Source organism: Hemibagrus wyckioides, linkage group LG13, assembly GCF_019097595.1.
Source record: "Hemibagrus wyckioides isolate EC202008001 linkage group LG13, SWU_Hwy_1.0, whole genome shotgun sequence".
Lineage (NCBI taxonomy): Eukaryota > Metazoa > Chordata > Actinopteri > Siluriformes > Bagridae > Hemibagrus > Hemibagrus wyckioides.
The window spans coordinates 4,311,028-4,330,949 of NC_080722.1; the positions used below are offsets into that span (position 1 = coordinate 4,311,028).

Below are 19,922 nucleotides of genomic sequence, written 5' to 3' on the forward strand. Positions count from 1 at the left end.
GACAAAAGCAGATAGATAATGTAGTTAATGACACAGAAATTATAGAGACATTGGTTACAGTCTACATTTATGCTGCACTGCTGAGCAAACTGCCCTAGAAATAGAAATGGCTTGTCTATTCAGTCACTCGTGGAAGTGATGTGCTCCTAAATCATGGTCCAGTGATGCAATATAATGCCCTATAAAGCAAGTTTTAGTATATTATCTGTACATTCGCAGAAAAAGGGGTAATAAACTGCACTTTAAATGGTCGCTCTGCTGGTACCTGGTCCCTTAAGCATAAACCTTTAGGATGTATTTGAACTGTTTCATGTTAAAACTTTACCCCTGAAATAACACTGGTCTAGTTTTGTACCTTAAATTATTTTAATGCTAACTACAGCAACAGGATATCAATGGAATTTAAGTCAAAAAGCATTTATATAAGTTGTAAACTGTAATGAGCTTAATTAAAGCTCGATCATACTATGTATGCATGTATACATTGAATTTAAATCATATTAAAAGACTTTTAACTAATTCACATTGTCTATAATCACCTGGCATAATGTTCTATAATGTATGTTTAATAACACTTGACATTAAGACTTATAATGCTTCATAAGGTATTGTGTATTGCATAATTCAAAACATAAATCATATCAAAAGACTTTTAAATGAGCTCAGTTCACATTGTCTGTAATCACCTGGCATAATGTTCTATAACGCATTGTGTGCTTGACATTAGGCCTTATAGTTCTTTATAAGCCATTATAAGCCATTGTGTATTAAACTCATTGAATTTAAATCATATCAAAAGACATTTAAATGAGCTCAATTCACATAAAATCTATAATTCCTTGACATAGTGTTCTATAATGCATATTGTACTCTTAATAACACTTGACGTTAAGCCTTATAGTGCTTCATAAGGTATTGTGTATTAAATTTAAATCATTTAAAAAGACATTTAATGAGCTCAATCACATAAGGTCTATAATCCCTTGACATGATGTTCTATAATGCGTGTGTGCTCTTAATAACACTTGACATAAGGCCTTATAGTGCTTCATAAGGTATTGTGCATTGAATACAAATTTGAAAGAGCTGCTCTTTAATGTATTATGCACTTTTAATAACACTTAACCTTAGGTCTTATAATGCTTCATAAGGTATTGTGTACAGAATAAATAAAATTTAAGTTATATAACTAGACAGTCACATAAGTTCACTTCACATAAAAACTGCCATCACCTGAAATAACACTTTATAACTCATTATGTACTGTTAATAACACTTGATGATAGGATCTGTAGTGATTTCTATGCTGTTATGTTTTGAACAAAGGTTTTACTCATATTAAAAGACATTTAAATGAGCTCACTTCACTTAAAGTCTGTAATAACCAGACATAATGCTCTATACCCACCTGATTGAGCTGGCTGGTCAGAGCCGTGGCATATGGTATAACATCCTGAGGGTTGCCTCGTTTGAGTAAAGCCCACAGTTCCTCCTGACTCTTTTTCTTGAACCATTCTGTTTTGTTATGATCACTCACCGGTGCCATGACTACCAGATTCCTGCATGGCAAGTTATGGCATATGAAAAATTCCAAAATACAACACCATATTAGAAAGAACAAATGTTCTTGCAGCAGCATCTCACACACCTTTTGATTGCAGTGACTTTGGCTCCCAGGTTATCCTCAATGGTGACCATTACAGTAATAATAGAAGCATCATAGCCTGGTCTTGTTCTACCCAGGGGTACCAGTGTGCCATATGTGTTTTGCGTTCCTCGGTATAGGGTTATCAAGGAACACTGTGTTCCTGGGTTCTCACATTGTGCAACTTGGAGAGCGTATATCAACTGAGCACAGTTAGCGTCTTCATCCATCCAGCCTGTAGGTACGGAAAAATAAAGATAATAGCTGACTGAAGTTGTATATCAGAAGGTTGTGAGTTCAAATCCCAGAAGCTGCCACTGCTGGGACTTTGAGCAAGGCCCTTAAATCTCAGTTGTATGAAATTAGATTAAAATTTAAGATGATCTGGAAAAGGGCATCTTCCAAATGTCAGAAATCTACATGAATAACATTTTAGATGACTTTCAAAAAAAAAAAAAAATTAATTCCCTATTTACACCAACCAGGCATAACATTATGACCACCATAATATTGTGTTGGTCCCCCTTTTCCTGCCAAAACAGCCCTGACCTGTCCTGCACTGTGTATTCTGACACCTTTCTATCAGAACCAGCATTAACTTCTTCAGCAATTTGAGCAACAGTAGCTCGTCTGTTGTATCAGATCACACGGGCCAACCTGAGCCTTGGCCGCCCATGACCCTGTCGCTGGTTCATCACTGTCCCTTCCTTGGACCACTTTTGATAGATACTGACCACTGCAGACCAGGAACACCCCACAAGAGCTGCAGTTATGGAGATGCTCTGATTCAGTGGTCTAGCCATTACAATCTGGCCCTTCGTCAAACTCGCTCAAATCCGTATGCTTGCCCATTTTTCGTGCTTCTAACACATCAACTTTGAGGACAAAATATTCACTTGCTGGCTAATATATCCCACCCACTAACAGGTGCCATGATGAGGAGATCATCAGTCTTATCCACTTCACCTGGCACTGCTCAGAATGTTATGCCTGATCTGTGTAACTCTACAAGCTGTATTACCTGAGCAGTTGAATGAAACTACATTTTGCAGAAGTTGCACAGAATCTTCTGGAGACAGTGTGCAGTTCCCAGCTTTAGGTGGCTGATTCTGGATTAAAGCAATACTCGCTGATCCCCATAGTCCAGTAGCCGGTTGAGACACATTAAGCCTGAATATGTACTCAAATCCAGGTTTTAGCGTATTAGCTCTGACGACCAGATCTGTAGAGCCATGTCCCGTTGAGGTTGTGACTTCATTCAGCAATAAAACATCCCCTTTTGTGTTTTCTGCAGTCCAATTATACTTGGGACAGAGATTTGTAATTGCAAATAAAATTGAGGTGCATTAATCGTCTGAAGGTGGGTAGTTTATATGCGCTCATGCAAGAAATGATGCTTAAAAATGACTTATTTGAATTGTTGATAAATGAAGTCTGTACAATATCTGCATAAATAAGTGCTTAGAATACCTGAACAATGCCATTACACTGAGGACAGCGTCCAGACAAAGTGAGAGGACGGCTGTAACTGACAGATGAAGAAAACACCAGTCTGCAGGATACACACTTTACAGTCACAGGCAACACTTCAGCTTCATGAACTTCAACCTGGATAACAAGACAAGGCTCAGAACTATAGGTAAAAAATCAGAAATGCTAATATACTAATAATAAAAAATCAGAAATACTTTATTCAATGTGTAATAATTGTGTAAGGTTTTTTTTTATTGATTTAGCCAAAAAAGATTTTTATTAAAATTTAAAATTAGTTTTTATTTATTTATTTTTACCTACTCCAAGCATAGGATTCTTCTTCTAAACCAGTGAAGACACATTTCTAACTACTTTCTACGATCACTGTACTCATGTTGGATGTACATGCATCGAAGACGTCTTTGGCTGAATACATGTTATTGCTGACGTCCCAAATCTCCACAAAACCTGAGGTAATTTTGCAAAATTGCAAGCTTCTCCAAATATCAAGCCTGATTTTGTGCAAATCTCCACAATTACAAAATCAAACTCCTGAAGGGTCTGAATAACAGATGATACTCACCTTCTGGACAGTCGAGACCGGTGATCTACCATGCTTTTGAATTGTTAGTGTGAAGTGGTACACTCTTTCTGGCTCTAGTACATGCCTGGGGAGGATAAGCTTGCTGCTGTTGTGCTGAATTGGATAATTATCGAGGAAGGATGCTGAAGAGTGAGATGTCCTGGTATTCTGCTCCTATTAACATAAACATGCTCGTTATAGGATCTGTGTTAGACTAGACCTTACATGATGCACATTATTATAAGATTTGTTTATGCTGTGATGGTTTTGCTACTTGGATTGGCTCATAAAAGCAACTAAACAAGGCAATACAGTGTCTTGCCTTTCAGTTTTTGTAGTGTAGGAACATGGAAATGAAATGGATCATTGGTATTAATTAATGGAGGTACAGGTTCTATTAAGGTTGATTTTTTGATGACTGAAACATGCTTGGTACATTTCCAGAACATTCTTTTGAGAGCTCTGCGGTCTTCATGATATTAGTACTTTTCTATGAATATATAATCCCTAGTAGGCTACGGAAAAACAGAAATACTTGTAAATTTAGCAACTGTAAGTGAAACATCAACTGAGGTGTCTTCTCCTTATCAGCAGGAGCCCATTAAGGTCTATCATAGCACTTCCTGTTTGCATAGTCTTAAAGGATTGATTTGCACAAAGACCCAATTTTTCTAAGTGTCATTTTTGGGCTATTTTCTGTAAACTGAGTCCATTTCACTTCCATGTTGTAACCTTAACACAATTTGGAAAAGAGGGTAAATACTTGCAAATATATGCAAAGCATGGCATTGGAGGTATGATTTGACTCATAATACTCACCACTGTAATATCCCATCGAAACTCCAACAGATCAACCTCCTGGACTGCAGCGTCAGGATCATAAGATTCAGTTCCATCCAGTATCAGATCTCTTTGGTTTGACCAAATTTGGAAAGAGCCACCTTTAATCAGGGGAACCAATGGACTGTTCACTACGGAGAACCCTGTAGTCTTGTACTTGTGTAAAGGTGTTCCTTCAAACCTAGTGGTAAACTTTAGACAATAGTCTCCCACTTCTAGTGTATGCTTTGGGAGAGTCAGGAGCGGTGTGGTAACATCCACTGAGCCATTTAAAAAGACTTTCCTTTCCATGCAGTCTGGATCCATAAAAATCTCCCAGAGGTAGTTTGTCTTGTAAGAAGCACAATCATTCAGATCCACACTTGCTTCGAAATAGTTTGGCCTTGATTTAAGAACTTTTGCCTGTTCTTGGATGAGGGTGAGACGAGGCAGGGTGCATTCCAGTTTCCTTACCAGAACTGGGAATTGTGCCGAGACTTGGCTGATGTTGTTGAAAGCAGTTACTTGCATCATAAATCTGCCTTCAACGTTATATTTGTAGACTTCCTTATTGGTTTTTGTAACTCGGATCCCCTTGTTATCATCGCCAAAGTTCCAGTTGAACAAAAGGTCACTCCCACCATCAACAAGGGCGAAAAATGTGACCTTGTGATCTACAAAAGGTCCATCAGACAAGATAGACAGCTTCACGTTTTTCACCGGCCACTGAACTTGTACTATCTCAGTCATGGACTGCAAACAGAAGTCAGTCGTAGCTTCTACCTTCACAGACAGGGATCCATTGCCCAATGGGGAATACTGGACACTTTGACCAGTCTGATGTATAGTTTTAAGGCCGTCCAAGTGGAAATTCCAATGGTAAGTGACATTAGATCCTGTCCTTACTGATGCTTGGAAATTGACCGGTTTTGAGGCTTCCAAGACAGAAGAGCAGCAGTTAACCAAATGAAGACCTTTAACTCGTTCTACTACCTTCACAGTAACGTTTACTGATAAGTTGCTAACAAGATTCCTTGCAACTGCTCGGATGGTGTGATTTCCGACGGGAATGGATGAGGTGATGAAATCCTCCTGATCTTTTAGGGATGTATTCCCTCCTGGAAATTCCAGGCTGAATAAAACACCGCTTCCCTGAGTGATGGATGGTGTGAAAGTCACTGGATCATTCTCACAGATAATCACATCACTGACTCTTAGACTAAGACCTGTAATAGCATCTTGCACTGTTACAACATGCGACACGGCCTGCCAGCTAATCTCATTCGAGATGTTAAGAGTTATTCGATGATCTCCGGCATCCCTAAAGGAGTAGCTGATGGTTTGATTTTTACCTAAAATAATTGCACTACCTTCCCAGGAAATGGTGGTCCACTCCCAGTATAAATCAGTTCCTTTTCTGACAGATCCATGAAACTTCAAGACACTGCTTGATGCTACAAAGAAGGGATTCAATCGTCCATTTACCTCAAAGTTGATCTCTGAAACAGGCTCCTGAATTGTGACGTGTTTAGTGGCATTGACGGAGGCCAAAACATTTCCTACTGACACTCTTAGCGTAAAAACGCCAACAGCATCGAAAATATGTTGGATAAAAGGTTCATTTGTTTTTATGGGAGAGCGATCAGTGTCTAAAAACCAAATATAGTAAAGATCTGTCCCAGTTTTCATAGTCACTGCTATCTCAATAGGTTTTCCTTTTGCTATTACATTTAACGCTAAGATATTTACACCAGAAATACGTTCAACTGCCCTTAAAGAAATATTACTATACACTTTACCAAGAACATTGGCAACTATAAGCTTGACAGATACATTACCAGGATGATTTGTAGAAAATTTAAACTGCTCACCAACACCAGCTATGTCATTACCTCCATCTTGATGCACTAACCACTGATAAGCCAAGCTAGTGCCACGATTTACAGAAGCGATCAAAGTGATGGTCTCGTTTGTGGGGAAACAGCTTGCAGATTTTAGAATCTGTACATCTCGTATTCTCTCTAAAACCTCAATTGTTGTTGAGGTTTCCATTTTACTGACAAGATTCTGTACTAGGACTCTAACGTGAAAGATCCCTGCTTTAGGAAACACAAATTTATACTCTGATGATCCAAGGTGTGAGTCAGTCAGGGAGTCTACAGACCAATAAAACTTGACATTGCCATCCATGACATTGCTTGAAGCAGTGAAAACTGCTTCTTGGAGAGCTTCTGCAAATGGCTGGTTGGCATGAATTACTACATCAGAAACAGGAACCTGAACTTCCACATCAACACTGATGATCTCTTTGCTAACTGCATTAAAAACTGAAGCACTAACATGATACTGACCAGCTGAAATGAAAGCATGTGACACATTGTGACCTCCATTCTTCAACGAACCATCGCCGAAATTCCACTCGATCTCAACACCATTTTGGCTTGGCTCAGTCCAAAAGAAATACGACTGATTGACGGTAAGAGCATCCATATCGCCATCTCCGTTGTGTTGTACTGACAGTTTTGATATAGGTCTATAGACAAAAATCGTTGTCACTGCAGATCTCTTGCTGACCTGGTTTCGTGTGATTACCATAATTTCATGCTGGCCTTCTTTTGAAAAAATGAAGCAGTGATGTGACGTCCCATTGATGGGGCAGTCAAATAAAGAGCTGTTATACCAGAGAAATTGGTAGCTTTCACCACCAGTTGGAAGCACTGACACATCAAAACATACCTCTTCCCCTACCGCTGCAACGTTTAGAGACGAGTGTAGGTTTATATCTGTAATTAAAGTCTGCACACATATGTTTTTCTGATAGCGTGCAGATCCTGCTTGGCTATAGATGGTCACATCGATGAGGTAACTCCCAGTACCTGAGAACGTATGAGCAACAGACGGTGTTCCTTTCTTCACGGACATGCCAGTATCGTCTCCGAAACTCCAATGGAAAATTAGCTGAGAAACATTTCCTCTCACTAGCGCCTGAAGATTTACTTCCTTTCCACTCACGATGCAATCCAATGGCAGGATTCCAGTCACAGCAAGTTGATAAATCTCTACATTGACAGAACGTCTCACGCTGCTCACAGCATTCCAGACCGTTACTTGGACAGTGTAGTTTCCCATAGACCTATAGACATGGGAGACTGAGTTCTTCTCCAGATCTTTAAACACAGTCCCATCACCAAGATCAAAGGTCCACCTGAGATCGGTCCCTGTTGATACACTTCCACTGATTTCAGTGATGGAACTGAGTTCACTGGGTCCATTATATCTCAGATGTACACCTGAGATCGTTTCAAAAACTTCCACAACCGTCCAGGAATTCAGTTTTGACAGGGTGTTGTTGGAGCACACAGAAACATTGAACACACCGGCTTTCTTAAAAGCATGCCTGGTTATCTTATGAGGTCCTTCAACCTCTGATGAACCATCTCCAAAGTTCCACATGTAAACAATTCCATATGAAGATGGCTGTGATGAGGCTTCAAAAAGAATCGTTTGGTTGACTTTTGGTAGAGCAGGCTTTGATGAGACTAGCACTTTGGTCAGTGGAGATCTTACTTTCAGCAGCACTGACGTTTGGATGAAGTCGTATTTATTTTGGGTTTGTATCCTCAGTGTATAGTCACCTTTGCAGAAATGAAAAATATACAGGACATAGATATAAATATTATGTGTTAGATATGACTATAGGCATTCATTCAGTTACTGGGATTTAACTGGATGTGCCTGCTTATAAATGCTTATAAATAGTTGTAGTTACATGCAGGATTTTATAAATATCATGAATATAGGATGTTCCTCAAAAATTTGCACTGTTTGTAAGAAAGTACATGTTTGTGTTTAGCTTCTACACTCTTAAAAAGTTCATTAGGGTTCCATATAGCTTCTTGATTTGGGTTACTTACATAACAACAAAGAACCCATTTTGCACAGAGTTCTTTAGGCTAACTGCATGTATTACCAGTATTCTTCTATATTTTCAAATTCTTTTACATTGCTTGGTTGCTTTGTAAAATAATCTTTGCAAATATTGTTTCATAACATAAGTAATGTTGATCTTTCATACTGTTGGTTAATGTTTTAATGCCATTTAAGGACTTAATATTAGTGTTGAATGCTTTAATGCTAAAATGACGTGTGTTGTTTGCAAAGTAATAATACTATATTAGGTATATTAAAATAATAATAATAATAATAATAATAATAATAATAATAATAATAATAATAATAATAATAGAAATATGAAATCAGAAAAATTCCTACACAAAATAAAATTAATTTAGATGTTTTTATTTTTATTTTTATTTTCCTCATTTAATTTGAGTGATATTTGACATCTACACCATGCAACACTATTAAATATTATTTATTTATTAAAAATAATTTATTAAGCAACAACAACAATAATAATAATAATAATAATAATAATAATAATAATAATAATAATAATAATAATAATAATACTGTGGTTATTTGAGCTGCCAATAATATGTAGCATTTAGTTCATGTATCCATAATTTTTTAAGGACAAAAAAAATTTAATTCATAAAAGGTTTTATATACACATAATCTTTTCACGGGCTAGAAAGAACCCTGTGGAGTTCTTAAAAAGGTTTCTACACAGAACTTTATACAGGTTCCAAATATGACGAGCCTGGAGGAACCCTTTCAGATAGAACCTTTTCTTCTAAGAGTGTATGGTGAAATGAATTCTTATAAATTCTATATAAAATGCAGTAAGCAATCAATTCACATAAGCTTCATCAATAAGCTTGACAATGAAGTCTAATGTATTCATTAATTATACATAAATCTAATGCATTATAAGAGGCTATGAATGTAGTCATAAGGCATTATGTACAGTATAGGGCAAGGCCTTGATAGAAGGTGATACCGTGTTGTGTGATGACTTATGCTAGAATGTCATGACAGCTGTTGTTGTAGCTTAATGTACATAGTGACATAACGTGACACAATGTGACATAACCTGCCAAGAGAGCTTAATTTGAAAAAATGTCTTTTTCTTTACTTGATAAACATAAACATGGCATAATGTAACATGACCACACAGGCTTTACCTGGTGTTGTGTAGATATGATGTGCGTTATCCTGCAGGTATATCTGTGTTGCGGTCCGATCCAGCTGAACATCGTGGTTCCTTTCTAATGGAGCGATGACTGTATGATTAACCCAGCTTGACCGATCGCCAAAATCCCATCTGTAGCGCTCCAGAGAAGAGCATTATCTAATTTCAGTCTAATCGAGCATACCAAGCATGAACATTTTTTAAAAGCGGTAGTGTACTAACCTTATTGTGACACCGATGGAGACATCCAGCTTCACTCTAATGGTGTAAATGTTCGAGGTGTTTACAGCAACGGCCTCGGTCCTGGACAGGAACGTGAGCTCGGCTAACGGGGTCATTACATCTGCTATGAGTTTGACCTCTGTGACCTGAGTGCTAACAGGATTCTCAGCAGTTACCTATTACAGAAATGATACATCAGAGCTCTATGCACAGACATTCTGCTGCAGTCACTTTCAGGTTGGTCAGAAGATTTCCGGTTGATATTTATTTGTTTATCAGTGTTTACCCTGAGCATGTACTCTGCTGGTTTGGTGAAAGTGACACTGTAAGCCTCTCCTGTGTGAGCAGACTGGACGAGATTATCAATAACCCAGGTATACTTCACAGACGAACCAGTGACCACTGCTGTGGTGAACATCTGTAAAGAGAGAGGTGGAGAAAGGAAGTCTGCTAAGAATCATCATCTCTTCTTAGGAGAAAGGAAGTCTCCTTTGCAATGTCATCTTTGCAACACACAATTGGAATCAATTTCTGCAACTATTGCAATGAAACAAAATAAACAATAAAGAAATATAAATTAATTAATTAAACAGAATGAATAGTATATAATAGCTCAACAATAAATAAATAAATAAATAAATAAATGAATAAATAAATAAGTAGATACTAATAGTGTACTTAATAATATGTAATAGTGTAATAGTGTATGTAATAGTGTGACTAATAGTCACATGTTTTTTCATTATTTATCAACTGTGGAAAATATAATAAATAAATAAATAAATAACTTGTTTACAAAATTTTCTTTCTCAAATATAGCATTGTTATTCTATTAATTCAACGACTTGTCGTCAGTCATGCCTTAATTAAAGCATGACCTGATATATTTTATTCTTTAAATATTGTAATATGGGAATCTATAAGCAGTGCCTCAGTAGATAAAACCCGGTCTTGAATAATGGGATTAAGACTTTAAGACTTAAGAATTGTTTAGATTTAGCCTCGATTATATGAAATCTCTGAGAAAGCCCATCACTTTTTGGCCAAAAACCACTTCAAAATAGGCTTCAAAATTCATAAAAGTTGTGTTCTTTTGTAAAGATTATCTCGATGAACAAAAAGTGGAAGAATCCTAAACTTTTTTGGTCACAACAATCCTTAAACCAATGGGAGCATCCTTTTGACTTTTTGTCAAAGGGAACCCAGGGTGATAATCACTTCCTGGTTGGCCTACAAAAAAATATGCTACCCCTGTAGGAATTAATTTCTTACTATTTCTATAACTATTGCATTAAAACACTTAAATGTGACAAATGGCAGCTTTAAAAATGTCATATGTATATTTAACTGTACCTGTGGGATGTCCACTAGAATCCTGTGAAACCCTTGCGGTTGTATTTTCAGTCCTGTGATAATAATATAAGCTTGAATCTTCACACTCAGCATCTGAGAGCTGAGCTGGTTCGAAGCTGTGATGTTCAGAGTTTGTTCTCCTTGACTAGTAGGCATGAGGTATACATAAGAGAACCATGTATCAGGAGAATCCCTCTGACAAACTGACTGAATTTCAGAGATCTCTTCAGGACAAGACTTTAGGAACGGGACTCCTGCTCTGGACACTGGGGCAGACCATGAACTTGTCACGTTTGTTCCAGAAAGGATCTTGATTATCATTAACGTTTGGATATTTACTGCTAAATTTATTTGGGTTTCTTTGGTCAGTAAAGGATAAAGGAGCTGCAATCCTGTCACTGGGGTCTGAGAGTCGGATAGAACGCTAATTGGTGTGCTGGCGTCTATGGTGCCCATTTCGTTTGGTGTGCTGTTGGAAGGACCGTACAGATGTCCCGCGTCTTCGTAGATCAGGCGTAGGTCACATGACACGTCGTCCATCCAGCGACCTCCGTCTGTCAGAGCAGACACGGCAACATCGACCCAGCCACCCCAGGCAGGTCCAGGAATGGAGATGTAGCTCTGGCGCCAGGCGGAGTCAGAGATTCTTGAACAACGCAGGAACTCTCCGGATTGTCCGGTGTGCTGAACAGCAAGAATATCGTCAGGGAATACTGGGAATTCTTTGCCTTTTAATGTGACCTGTGTGTGAGAAAAGTGGCATTTAAAATGAATGTTAATAATACAGTTATAAGATGTTTAGCATATATATGTTATAACATATAGCATAGATAACTGGCATAATAGCATTATAATGATATGTATATATGTACATTATTTCACATAACATAGCTGTTTGTAAAAACATTAACAAGGTTATTGTAATGCACTATAACTGTACATAAAGTGCAGGATATAGGCACAAGTTATAATGCATTATGACACACTCCTGGTTATGTTAAGCAATATTTTGAAAAATGCATCTATAACATGGTACACAACATATATGACTAGTGCAATAAAACACTTAATATTGTCAAATAATTAACATTATATTAACTGTTCATAAGCCTTAATTTATAAAGCGCTATAACAGTGTGCATATGGTATACATAGGGTATGTACACAAGTTGCAGCACACACCAGGTTGCCTTATTACTGCATGCATTATAAATACATGTATAACATAATAAACAGTATATTTGACTGGCAGAATACAACAGTTTATAAAGCATGAATACAGGTATATGTAACCTCATTATGTAACATTACAAAGTGTTGTAACTGTTCATAAGGACACTGCTAAAACGAAACTTTTCATATCATTCATATCGCATCATTCATATAACTGTGTACATATAGACAACTTAGTGTATACAGGTTATAATGCATTATAACATACACCAAGTTGTGTTATGACTGCACTGCATCTATTATAAATGCATTTATGACATGTTATACAGCATGCATAACTGCCATAATAGTTACAGGCGTAACACTGTATTCTTCATAATGTCACATAAAGTACACACTACATAGCACACATAGTATGTATGCACGCTATAATGCATTATAACATAAACCTTTTTTTCTTAAGCTATATACAACTTAGGTTATATTACAAGTAATAAATCATTATGTCTGGTCATTACAGTTTACAGTTTTGATAACATTTTACCTAATGCTGTGTTTATAAGGGCTTCATTAGCCTTTCATGACAGCCTTTCTGATGGAAATCTACCTAAATATTAGTACAGGTTTATTCCAGCAGGCATCAGCTGTGAGAGTGAGAGTTTTGAGGTGATATATAAAGACCGGTGCAAAGAAAAGTTCAAATATGCGATTATAACATGCTTATGAACATGATAATTTGATAATGCTCTGACACTGTAATGACACTGTTATGTATATATGATCTGAATTTGATCTAAAATAAAGGGAGTTTGTTTTTTATGTTTGATATATACAGTAATATGACTGGTATATTAGAAGTACACTGAGCTGAGTTAAGTCACCTGGGAAATTGTTATAACACCTTTATGCCATCCAACATTTATGTCACTTGGCATTAAATCAAGTTGACAACCAATTTGTAATAACTGCTTTGACGACTGTTGGACCTAAATCGATTAGAATAAACCCTAATAATTTTTTTAAGCAGACTCATTATTATGAAGGGCTTATATAGATGTTGTGTAGCACTATGAGGACTAATTAAAGCGTTTCTTAATTAAAGAGCTTCAGTGTAGAAGAATGCAAAATATATATAAAAAAGAAGGCAAGGATTACATTGACATGAACAGGCTCAGAAGCTGGAGGTATTTCCAATGCTATGTCTGCCACCATGTGGTAGAAAGGAGTCACTGCAGTGTAGCGTGGAGGCAATGTGAAGACGTGTCCATCAACAGACGAGTGATAAGGGCTGCAGGAGCTGGTGACCGGCAGGCAGCTTTCCACTAGGTGGCACCAGTACTGACCGCTCGGACATCCGCCGGTGGTGTTGCACAGAGGCTTCAGTGAGCAGCAGGTGAATGGATTGAGGATGGAGCTGCAGCCTGACACAGAGGATGATGAGGTATACACACTGTGTGACCTTTATCTTAAATACAAGACCTTCAATTCTGACCAAACCTTAGAGTCTCAATTATTGGAAACTTTAATAAAATGCAATTTTATTAATTTAGCGCTTCTAACAATTGTTGCTTAATTAATTAATTAATTAATTAATTTCCCACTTTTTAGCCATTATATGTGATATTTACATCTTTGGAATTTAAGGTTTGGAATTAAAATACAAATAAATAACAAGTAGTTTAAATATTTAATCACACACACACACACACACACACCAGACTGCAAGCTCCGCCCCCTGTGCCCCGATCTGCTATTTTCACTGTCAAACTTTACTTTAATTAATAGAAACATGCAGTTTAAAGAAATAATTAATTTAGAAATTTTAATTAATTAAAATGTATTATAAATTTATTATGAATTTTATGAATAATTAATGAATAATATATTATTATGATATAATTTATATAATTTACTATATATTTAACTAATAATTAATTAATAATAAATAGTGCATTGCCGAACCAAATTGAAATAAATAAATTAAACAGAATGAACAGTATATAATAGTTCAATAAATAAATAAATGAATACGGATAGTCTACCTTTTTAAAGGGTTTTTCATTATTTATTAATTGTGGAAAATTTAATAAGTAAATAAATAAATAAATATCTTGTTTACAGAATTTTCTTTCTCAAATATAGCATTGTTAAAATAATAATAATTTAATTATTATTGTTGTTATCAATCATACCTTAATTAAAGCAAGATTATTTTATTGCTTAAATACTGTATATGGGAATGTATAAGTGGTGGCTCAATAGATAAAACCCACTCTTGAATAAAAGAATTAAGTAACTTCTCAGCTAAAAATGAGTTTTTCAGAAAAAGTTTGTAATTCGCACCTACCTGGGGGCACTAAGTGAAGGTTCGGGCTGCAATACGGCCGCAAAATCTGAACTTTGGCAATGGTAAGCTGCTGACTGGGCTGAGCTACCAGCTCTACAGAGAGCACCTGGCCTCCATGACTGACCCATAGTCCTGGGAACAGCATCATCTGTGTAAGAATAAAGGTAAAGTTTAAAAGCATTATTACAGAACAAAGAGGTTCAGTTGCACAAGGCCAGAAGAAACATACGGCTAAATAATTATCAGTAGTTACATCACTTTGTATAGTAGATACTTCACGTGTTTCTACCTCAGCTCGTTGATGCTGTATGTCTGTTTGTGAAGGCAGTGCATGTAGCTGGGTATGTGTGTATACGCCGGACATTAGCGGCACCCCGATGACATAACTGTCAGACGATGGCAAAGATACTTCAGGAAAGAAAAAAAAAACATGGGTTTAATGATCTTTGTTAAATGGCAAGATAGGTATTTTTCACCCTAAACCTATTTCTGATGTTTTCTTTTTCCATATAAAGGATGAAATTCAAATCAGTCGCTCGAGGAAGTGTAGAAGCTGAATAGAGATGTGTAATAATTAAGAGGAAATACACCTAGTCTGGCTCTAGCACAGCCTTAACCCTAGCTTAACCTCAATCCAAGCTCCATCCTAGGTCTAAGACAACTCTAATGCTACCCTTTGCCTCAAGTCTAATTAAAGCCCAACACTATTTAACTGTACACAAACAGTAACATGCATCAATTGCAACACCAGCTTAAGCCCAAGGCTAGAAATTCGCTTAACTCTAGCCCAAATTAACTTAGCTCAACACTAGATGCAGGTTAATTCTAACCATAAGTCGACCCTATCTCAAACTGTAACCATGGATCATGCCTAACCTATATCAACAATACCTCAGCCCTAAACTCACCCAACCTTATCCCAACCTTAACTTAAGCCAATTGTAACCCTAGCCCCACCCTAATCCTAATATGACTTTAAACTTAGCCCAAACCTAGCCCTAACCTGACACTAACCCTAAACCTAACTCAACACTTAACCCCTATCCCAACACTAAACCTATGAAACATTAAGTGAAAGTCAACTGCAGCCCCAGCTGAAGCCCATAGTTAGCCAAATCCTGACCCTAAACCTTAGTCCAACTTAACCCTTCCTCAACACTATCCTCAAGGATAACTACAACCCTAGCCTAACCCTATACCTGGCCTAATGCTAGCCCAAACCTAACCCTAAGCAAATCCTATCCCTAAATCCCTAAAATCTCACCCTAAAGAAACCCTACCACAGTCCTAACCCTAACTTTAGGCCAAACCTAAACCTCACTTAACCCAAAGCCCTAGCCCAACACTAATTGTATGCAAACATTATCTGGAAGCTAACTGTTCAAGCCCATGGCTAGCCAAATCCTAACCTTAAACCCTAGCCCAACTTAACCCTTGCTCAACACTATCCCTAGGATAACGGCAACCCTAAACATAGATCCCTAAACATAGATCAACCCTAACCCAAGCCTAAACCTAACCCTAAAGAAACTCTATCCTTACCCTAACTTCACCCTTACCCTAGCCCAAATCTAACCCTAAGCAAACCCTATTTCAGGCCTAACCCTAACCCTAGCCCAACCCTAAACCTAACTCAACCATTACCATTAGCCCAACACTAACCTTATGCAAACATTAACTAGAAGCCAACTGCAACCCCAGCTCAAGCCCAGGGCTAGCCAAATCCTAACCTTAAACACTAGCCCAACTTACCCCTTGCTCAACACTATTCCCAGGATATCTACAACCCTAGCCCAACTCTAAACATGGCTAAATCCTTACCCTAGCCAAAACCTAGCCTTAAACAAACCCTATCCCAAGCCTAACCCTAAACAAACCCTATCCCAAGCCTAACCCTAGATCAAACCTAAACCTGGACTAGCCTAACACTCACAACCATATCCATATTAAAAGTAAAACAAGCTGAAATTTAACCATAGTTCAACCTTAATGATAAAACTAAACAAAAGGTAACCTTAACATAACTCTTCTTGAACTCTGCTTTAACCTTAATCCCCAGGCAGCAACAATCTTAACCCTAACCTCAGTCACTCTAACCCCTCACTCCTAATGCTTAGCCTAGGAGTTCAGAAGGAAACACATCATCTATTTTCTTCTATAAAGTAAATCAAAGAGAAAAAAAACAACTCTGTTAATGGCTACCAGGCAACTGTCTTCAACATCGTCACAACAAGCACATTTATAAACTGTCTGTAAAAAGGGTTCTGAATATCTTCTCAAGACAAACAGGCACAAAAATAGGCATGAGCCACACACAATCGGGTCTATTCAAAATAAGACCTCTCTTTATTCTGTAGACTTTATTCTCTGTTTGTTATGTGAAGCAGTAATATATTTAAAAAGCTAGTTTCTAATACCTGATATCTGTTTCTCACAGATGAAGTGATGCTTTTGGTTACATGGGCTCCTTTTCCACTGTCCAGAACCAAGAGACATCTGAAGACAAGTCTCTCTCTCAATGTCTTCATGATTCGGGTTAACAGCAGCAAAAAGACTTGGGAGTCCATTTTTCAGCCAAACCAGTCCAGGGGCTTCTCTGGAAAGAAAGATAGAAATTACAACAACTTCCTGTATAGAAAGAAATTACATTTATTTTACAAAAAACAACATCAACCTCCCATTCATCAATCAAAAAAACAAAACTCAAATCCACAACTACCTACTGTATATAGACAAAACAAAACAAAAGAACCCAAAAAACAACTCAAAACTACTTGCTGTATGGCCTGGAAAGAAAACAATTTCACAACAAACAGCAGAACTATGTTTATGGATTTCCCAAACAAACAAAAACAAAACAAAAAAAACAACAATTCAGCTTCTATCTGCTGTATGAGAATTAACTAAAATCAAATCCACAATTAACAAGACATATAACAAAGCAAAACACACCACAACAATATAAAACAAAACAAAAATAAATAAAACAAAACATACAAACAAAAAACAAACAAACAAGAAAAATTCATAGCTACCTGAAGTATGGCCTACAAACAAACAAAAATCCACAATAAACTTCTTTATAACAAAACAAAACAACCTGCTGTATGGCCAAAAAAAGAAATTAATATCCACAAACTTTATAACATACCTTTAAAACAAAACACAACAAACAAAAACAAAACAAACAAACAAACAAACAAGCAAAAAACAACCTGCTATACAGGCAAAAAGAAAAAAAACAAATCTACAAAAAACAAACAAACAACAACGACAAAACAAAACACAAACAAACAAAACAATCTGCTATATTGCCTAAAAAGAAAAAAAAATCCACCTTAAACCCCAGAAATATATTTATAACCAAACAAAATAAAACAAAACACAAAACAGACAAACAAACAAAAAACTACCTGCTGTATGGCCAACTCCCCACCCCCCACAAATGCTCAACTACAAATATGAAAAGAAAAAATTATTATTATAAGTATTTTTGCTTATATTTAATAGCAAAGACAGCTGCATTTCCTTCCTCATGGTTTCTGGTTGAAAACAAAAATTGAAAAGAGACTTCTGTGGGATTTAATGTATAATGTTGGTATTTCCTGCAGTAAGAAAACAAGTATTCATACTTTAGAGCAGAAAGGGGCTGTAAAAGAGATCAAACTAGTAAAATTTAAGCAAATTTCAGATTAATTTTTATTTGTTTGGAGACTTTTGTTGGTTCTGTTCTTTCACTATTAATATCTAACATAATGTATCTAATGTATCTAAGACGCATCTGTAAACAAATCTCTTCAGACAAAAAAGATAGCAGCGTGTGATGATTGAATATTTACAACAATAATGTATAGCATTGGTTCTTCTTACAGCAGAAATGAGTTTTCTATAAACTTCTGGACGCTCTGTGTGTCCACTACGGCGAGATCTCCTCTGTTAACGTTCAGACAATCGGTCCTCGCTTCTTGCCAGGTTAACCTAGATGCCGGCATCCAGTAACAGCGTGATCCGTCTCGGTCTATCTGGGCTCCTTTCGGGCAGAAGTCTTCATCTAGTGGACATTATTGTTATATAAATCCTTTAGTCAAACTTGGATTAAAAGTGCATAGAAAATAGAGAAAGGTCATTTGCACATCTCACCACTGGAGCATCTGGTCACTGTACTGAGGATCAGGACGAGACTCAGGTGCATGAGCTCCATGTCATCGTCTGTCCATGAGGCCTCTGAGAACCCAGATCTCTTTCCTCTGTGTAGAACATCTATGCTGTTGTTTTCCTTTTCCTCCTCCTCCTCCTCCTCCTCCTCTTAAACCAGTATCACTCCTCCGGTTCTCTGCCCTTTCCCTTTCCCCCTTCATTCTTTTCTTCAGTGACTTATTAGCATTGTGTCCAGCACAGTGTTGCCCCCTCACCTCACCCCCTTTTTAAAACTATTTGGATGACTTTTAGTTTGTCTCACAGCAACAGAGCACTGAGCACCGAGGAGTCTTCATTAGCATGCTGTAAAATGTCTCCTGGGAAATGAGGTCATTAAAGAGCCAGGTTAAAGCCTCGTTCATTCAAAAAAAAAAATAAAATAAAATAAAATAAAATATAATATAAATAAAATAAATAAAAATTAAATTAAATAAAGAAATGATAAAAAAATAAAAATAATTCAAGTAACTAAAAAGCTCTAACACAAAAAAATCCTCAAAAAAATGAACAAAGAAACACACGAGTAAAGAACAAATCAATAATCAACAAACTTCTGCAGCTTACTTTTTAAAATTATTATTATTATTATTATTATGAGTAGTAGTAGTAGAAGTTGTTGTTATAATAATAATAATAATAATAATAATAATAATAATAATAATAATAATAATAATAATTTCTTTTTTGACGCCAACAAAGTAGCAAAAGAAGTTTTTTTTTTTAATATTTACTGGAAATTTAATTTTACCAAAAAGAGTGTCACAGGGAGAACATGGAGTCTATCCCAGTGGACTCGGGCACAAGGTGGGGGACACCCTGGATAGGGTACCAACCAATCACAGAACACAATCACACACTCACACACCCATTCACACACTACAGACAAGAGACGTCAATAAGCACAAGCCGTTGGACTAGGGGAAGAAACCGGATAATTAAAGGAATTAAAGGAAACGTAAAGCACAGGGAGAACATGCAAACTCCACACACACGCACACACACACACATATATATA

General features: G+C 36.8%; 1 protein-coding gene across 1 annotated transcript in view; it reads right to left on the minus strand.

The window, feature by feature from the left end:
* The window catches only part of pkd1b (polycystic kidney disease 1b), a 44,550-nt gene extending 25,572 nt beyond the window's left edge, over positions 1-18,978 (minus strand). The window contains exons 1-16 of the mRNA XM_058405617.1: positions 18,851-18,978; positions 18,581-18,761; positions 17,128-17,306; positions 15,000-15,118; positions 14,711-14,858; positions 13,519-13,784; positions 11,191-11,931; positions 10,124-10,255; positions 9,838-10,013; positions 9,608-9,747; positions 4,521-8,155; positions 3,702-3,875; positions 3,116-3,253; positions 2,667-2,949; positions 1,649-1,880; positions 1,409-1,559 (exon numbers count right to left, since the gene is read on the minus strand). Of these exons, the coding sequence (XP_058261600.1) occupies positions 1,409-1,559; positions 1,649-1,880; positions 2,667-2,949; positions 3,116-3,253; positions 3,702-3,875; positions 4,521-8,155; positions 9,608-9,747; positions 9,838-10,013; positions 10,124-10,255; positions 11,191-11,931; positions 13,519-13,784; positions 14,711-14,858; positions 15,000-15,118; positions 17,128-17,306; positions 18,581-18,761; positions 18,851-18,911 (6,756 nt within the window). The 5' untranslated portion in view covers positions 18,912-18,978. The remainder of the gene's footprint in view (positions 1-1,408; positions 1,560-1,648; positions 1,881-2,666; positions 2,950-3,115; positions 3,254-3,701; positions 3,876-4,520; positions 8,156-9,607; positions 9,748-9,837; positions 10,014-10,123; positions 10,256-11,190; positions 11,932-13,518; positions 13,785-14,710; positions 14,859-14,999; positions 15,119-17,127; positions 17,307-18,580; positions 18,762-18,850) is intronic.
* Between the last annotated feature and the right edge of the window lie 944 nt (positions 18,979-19,922).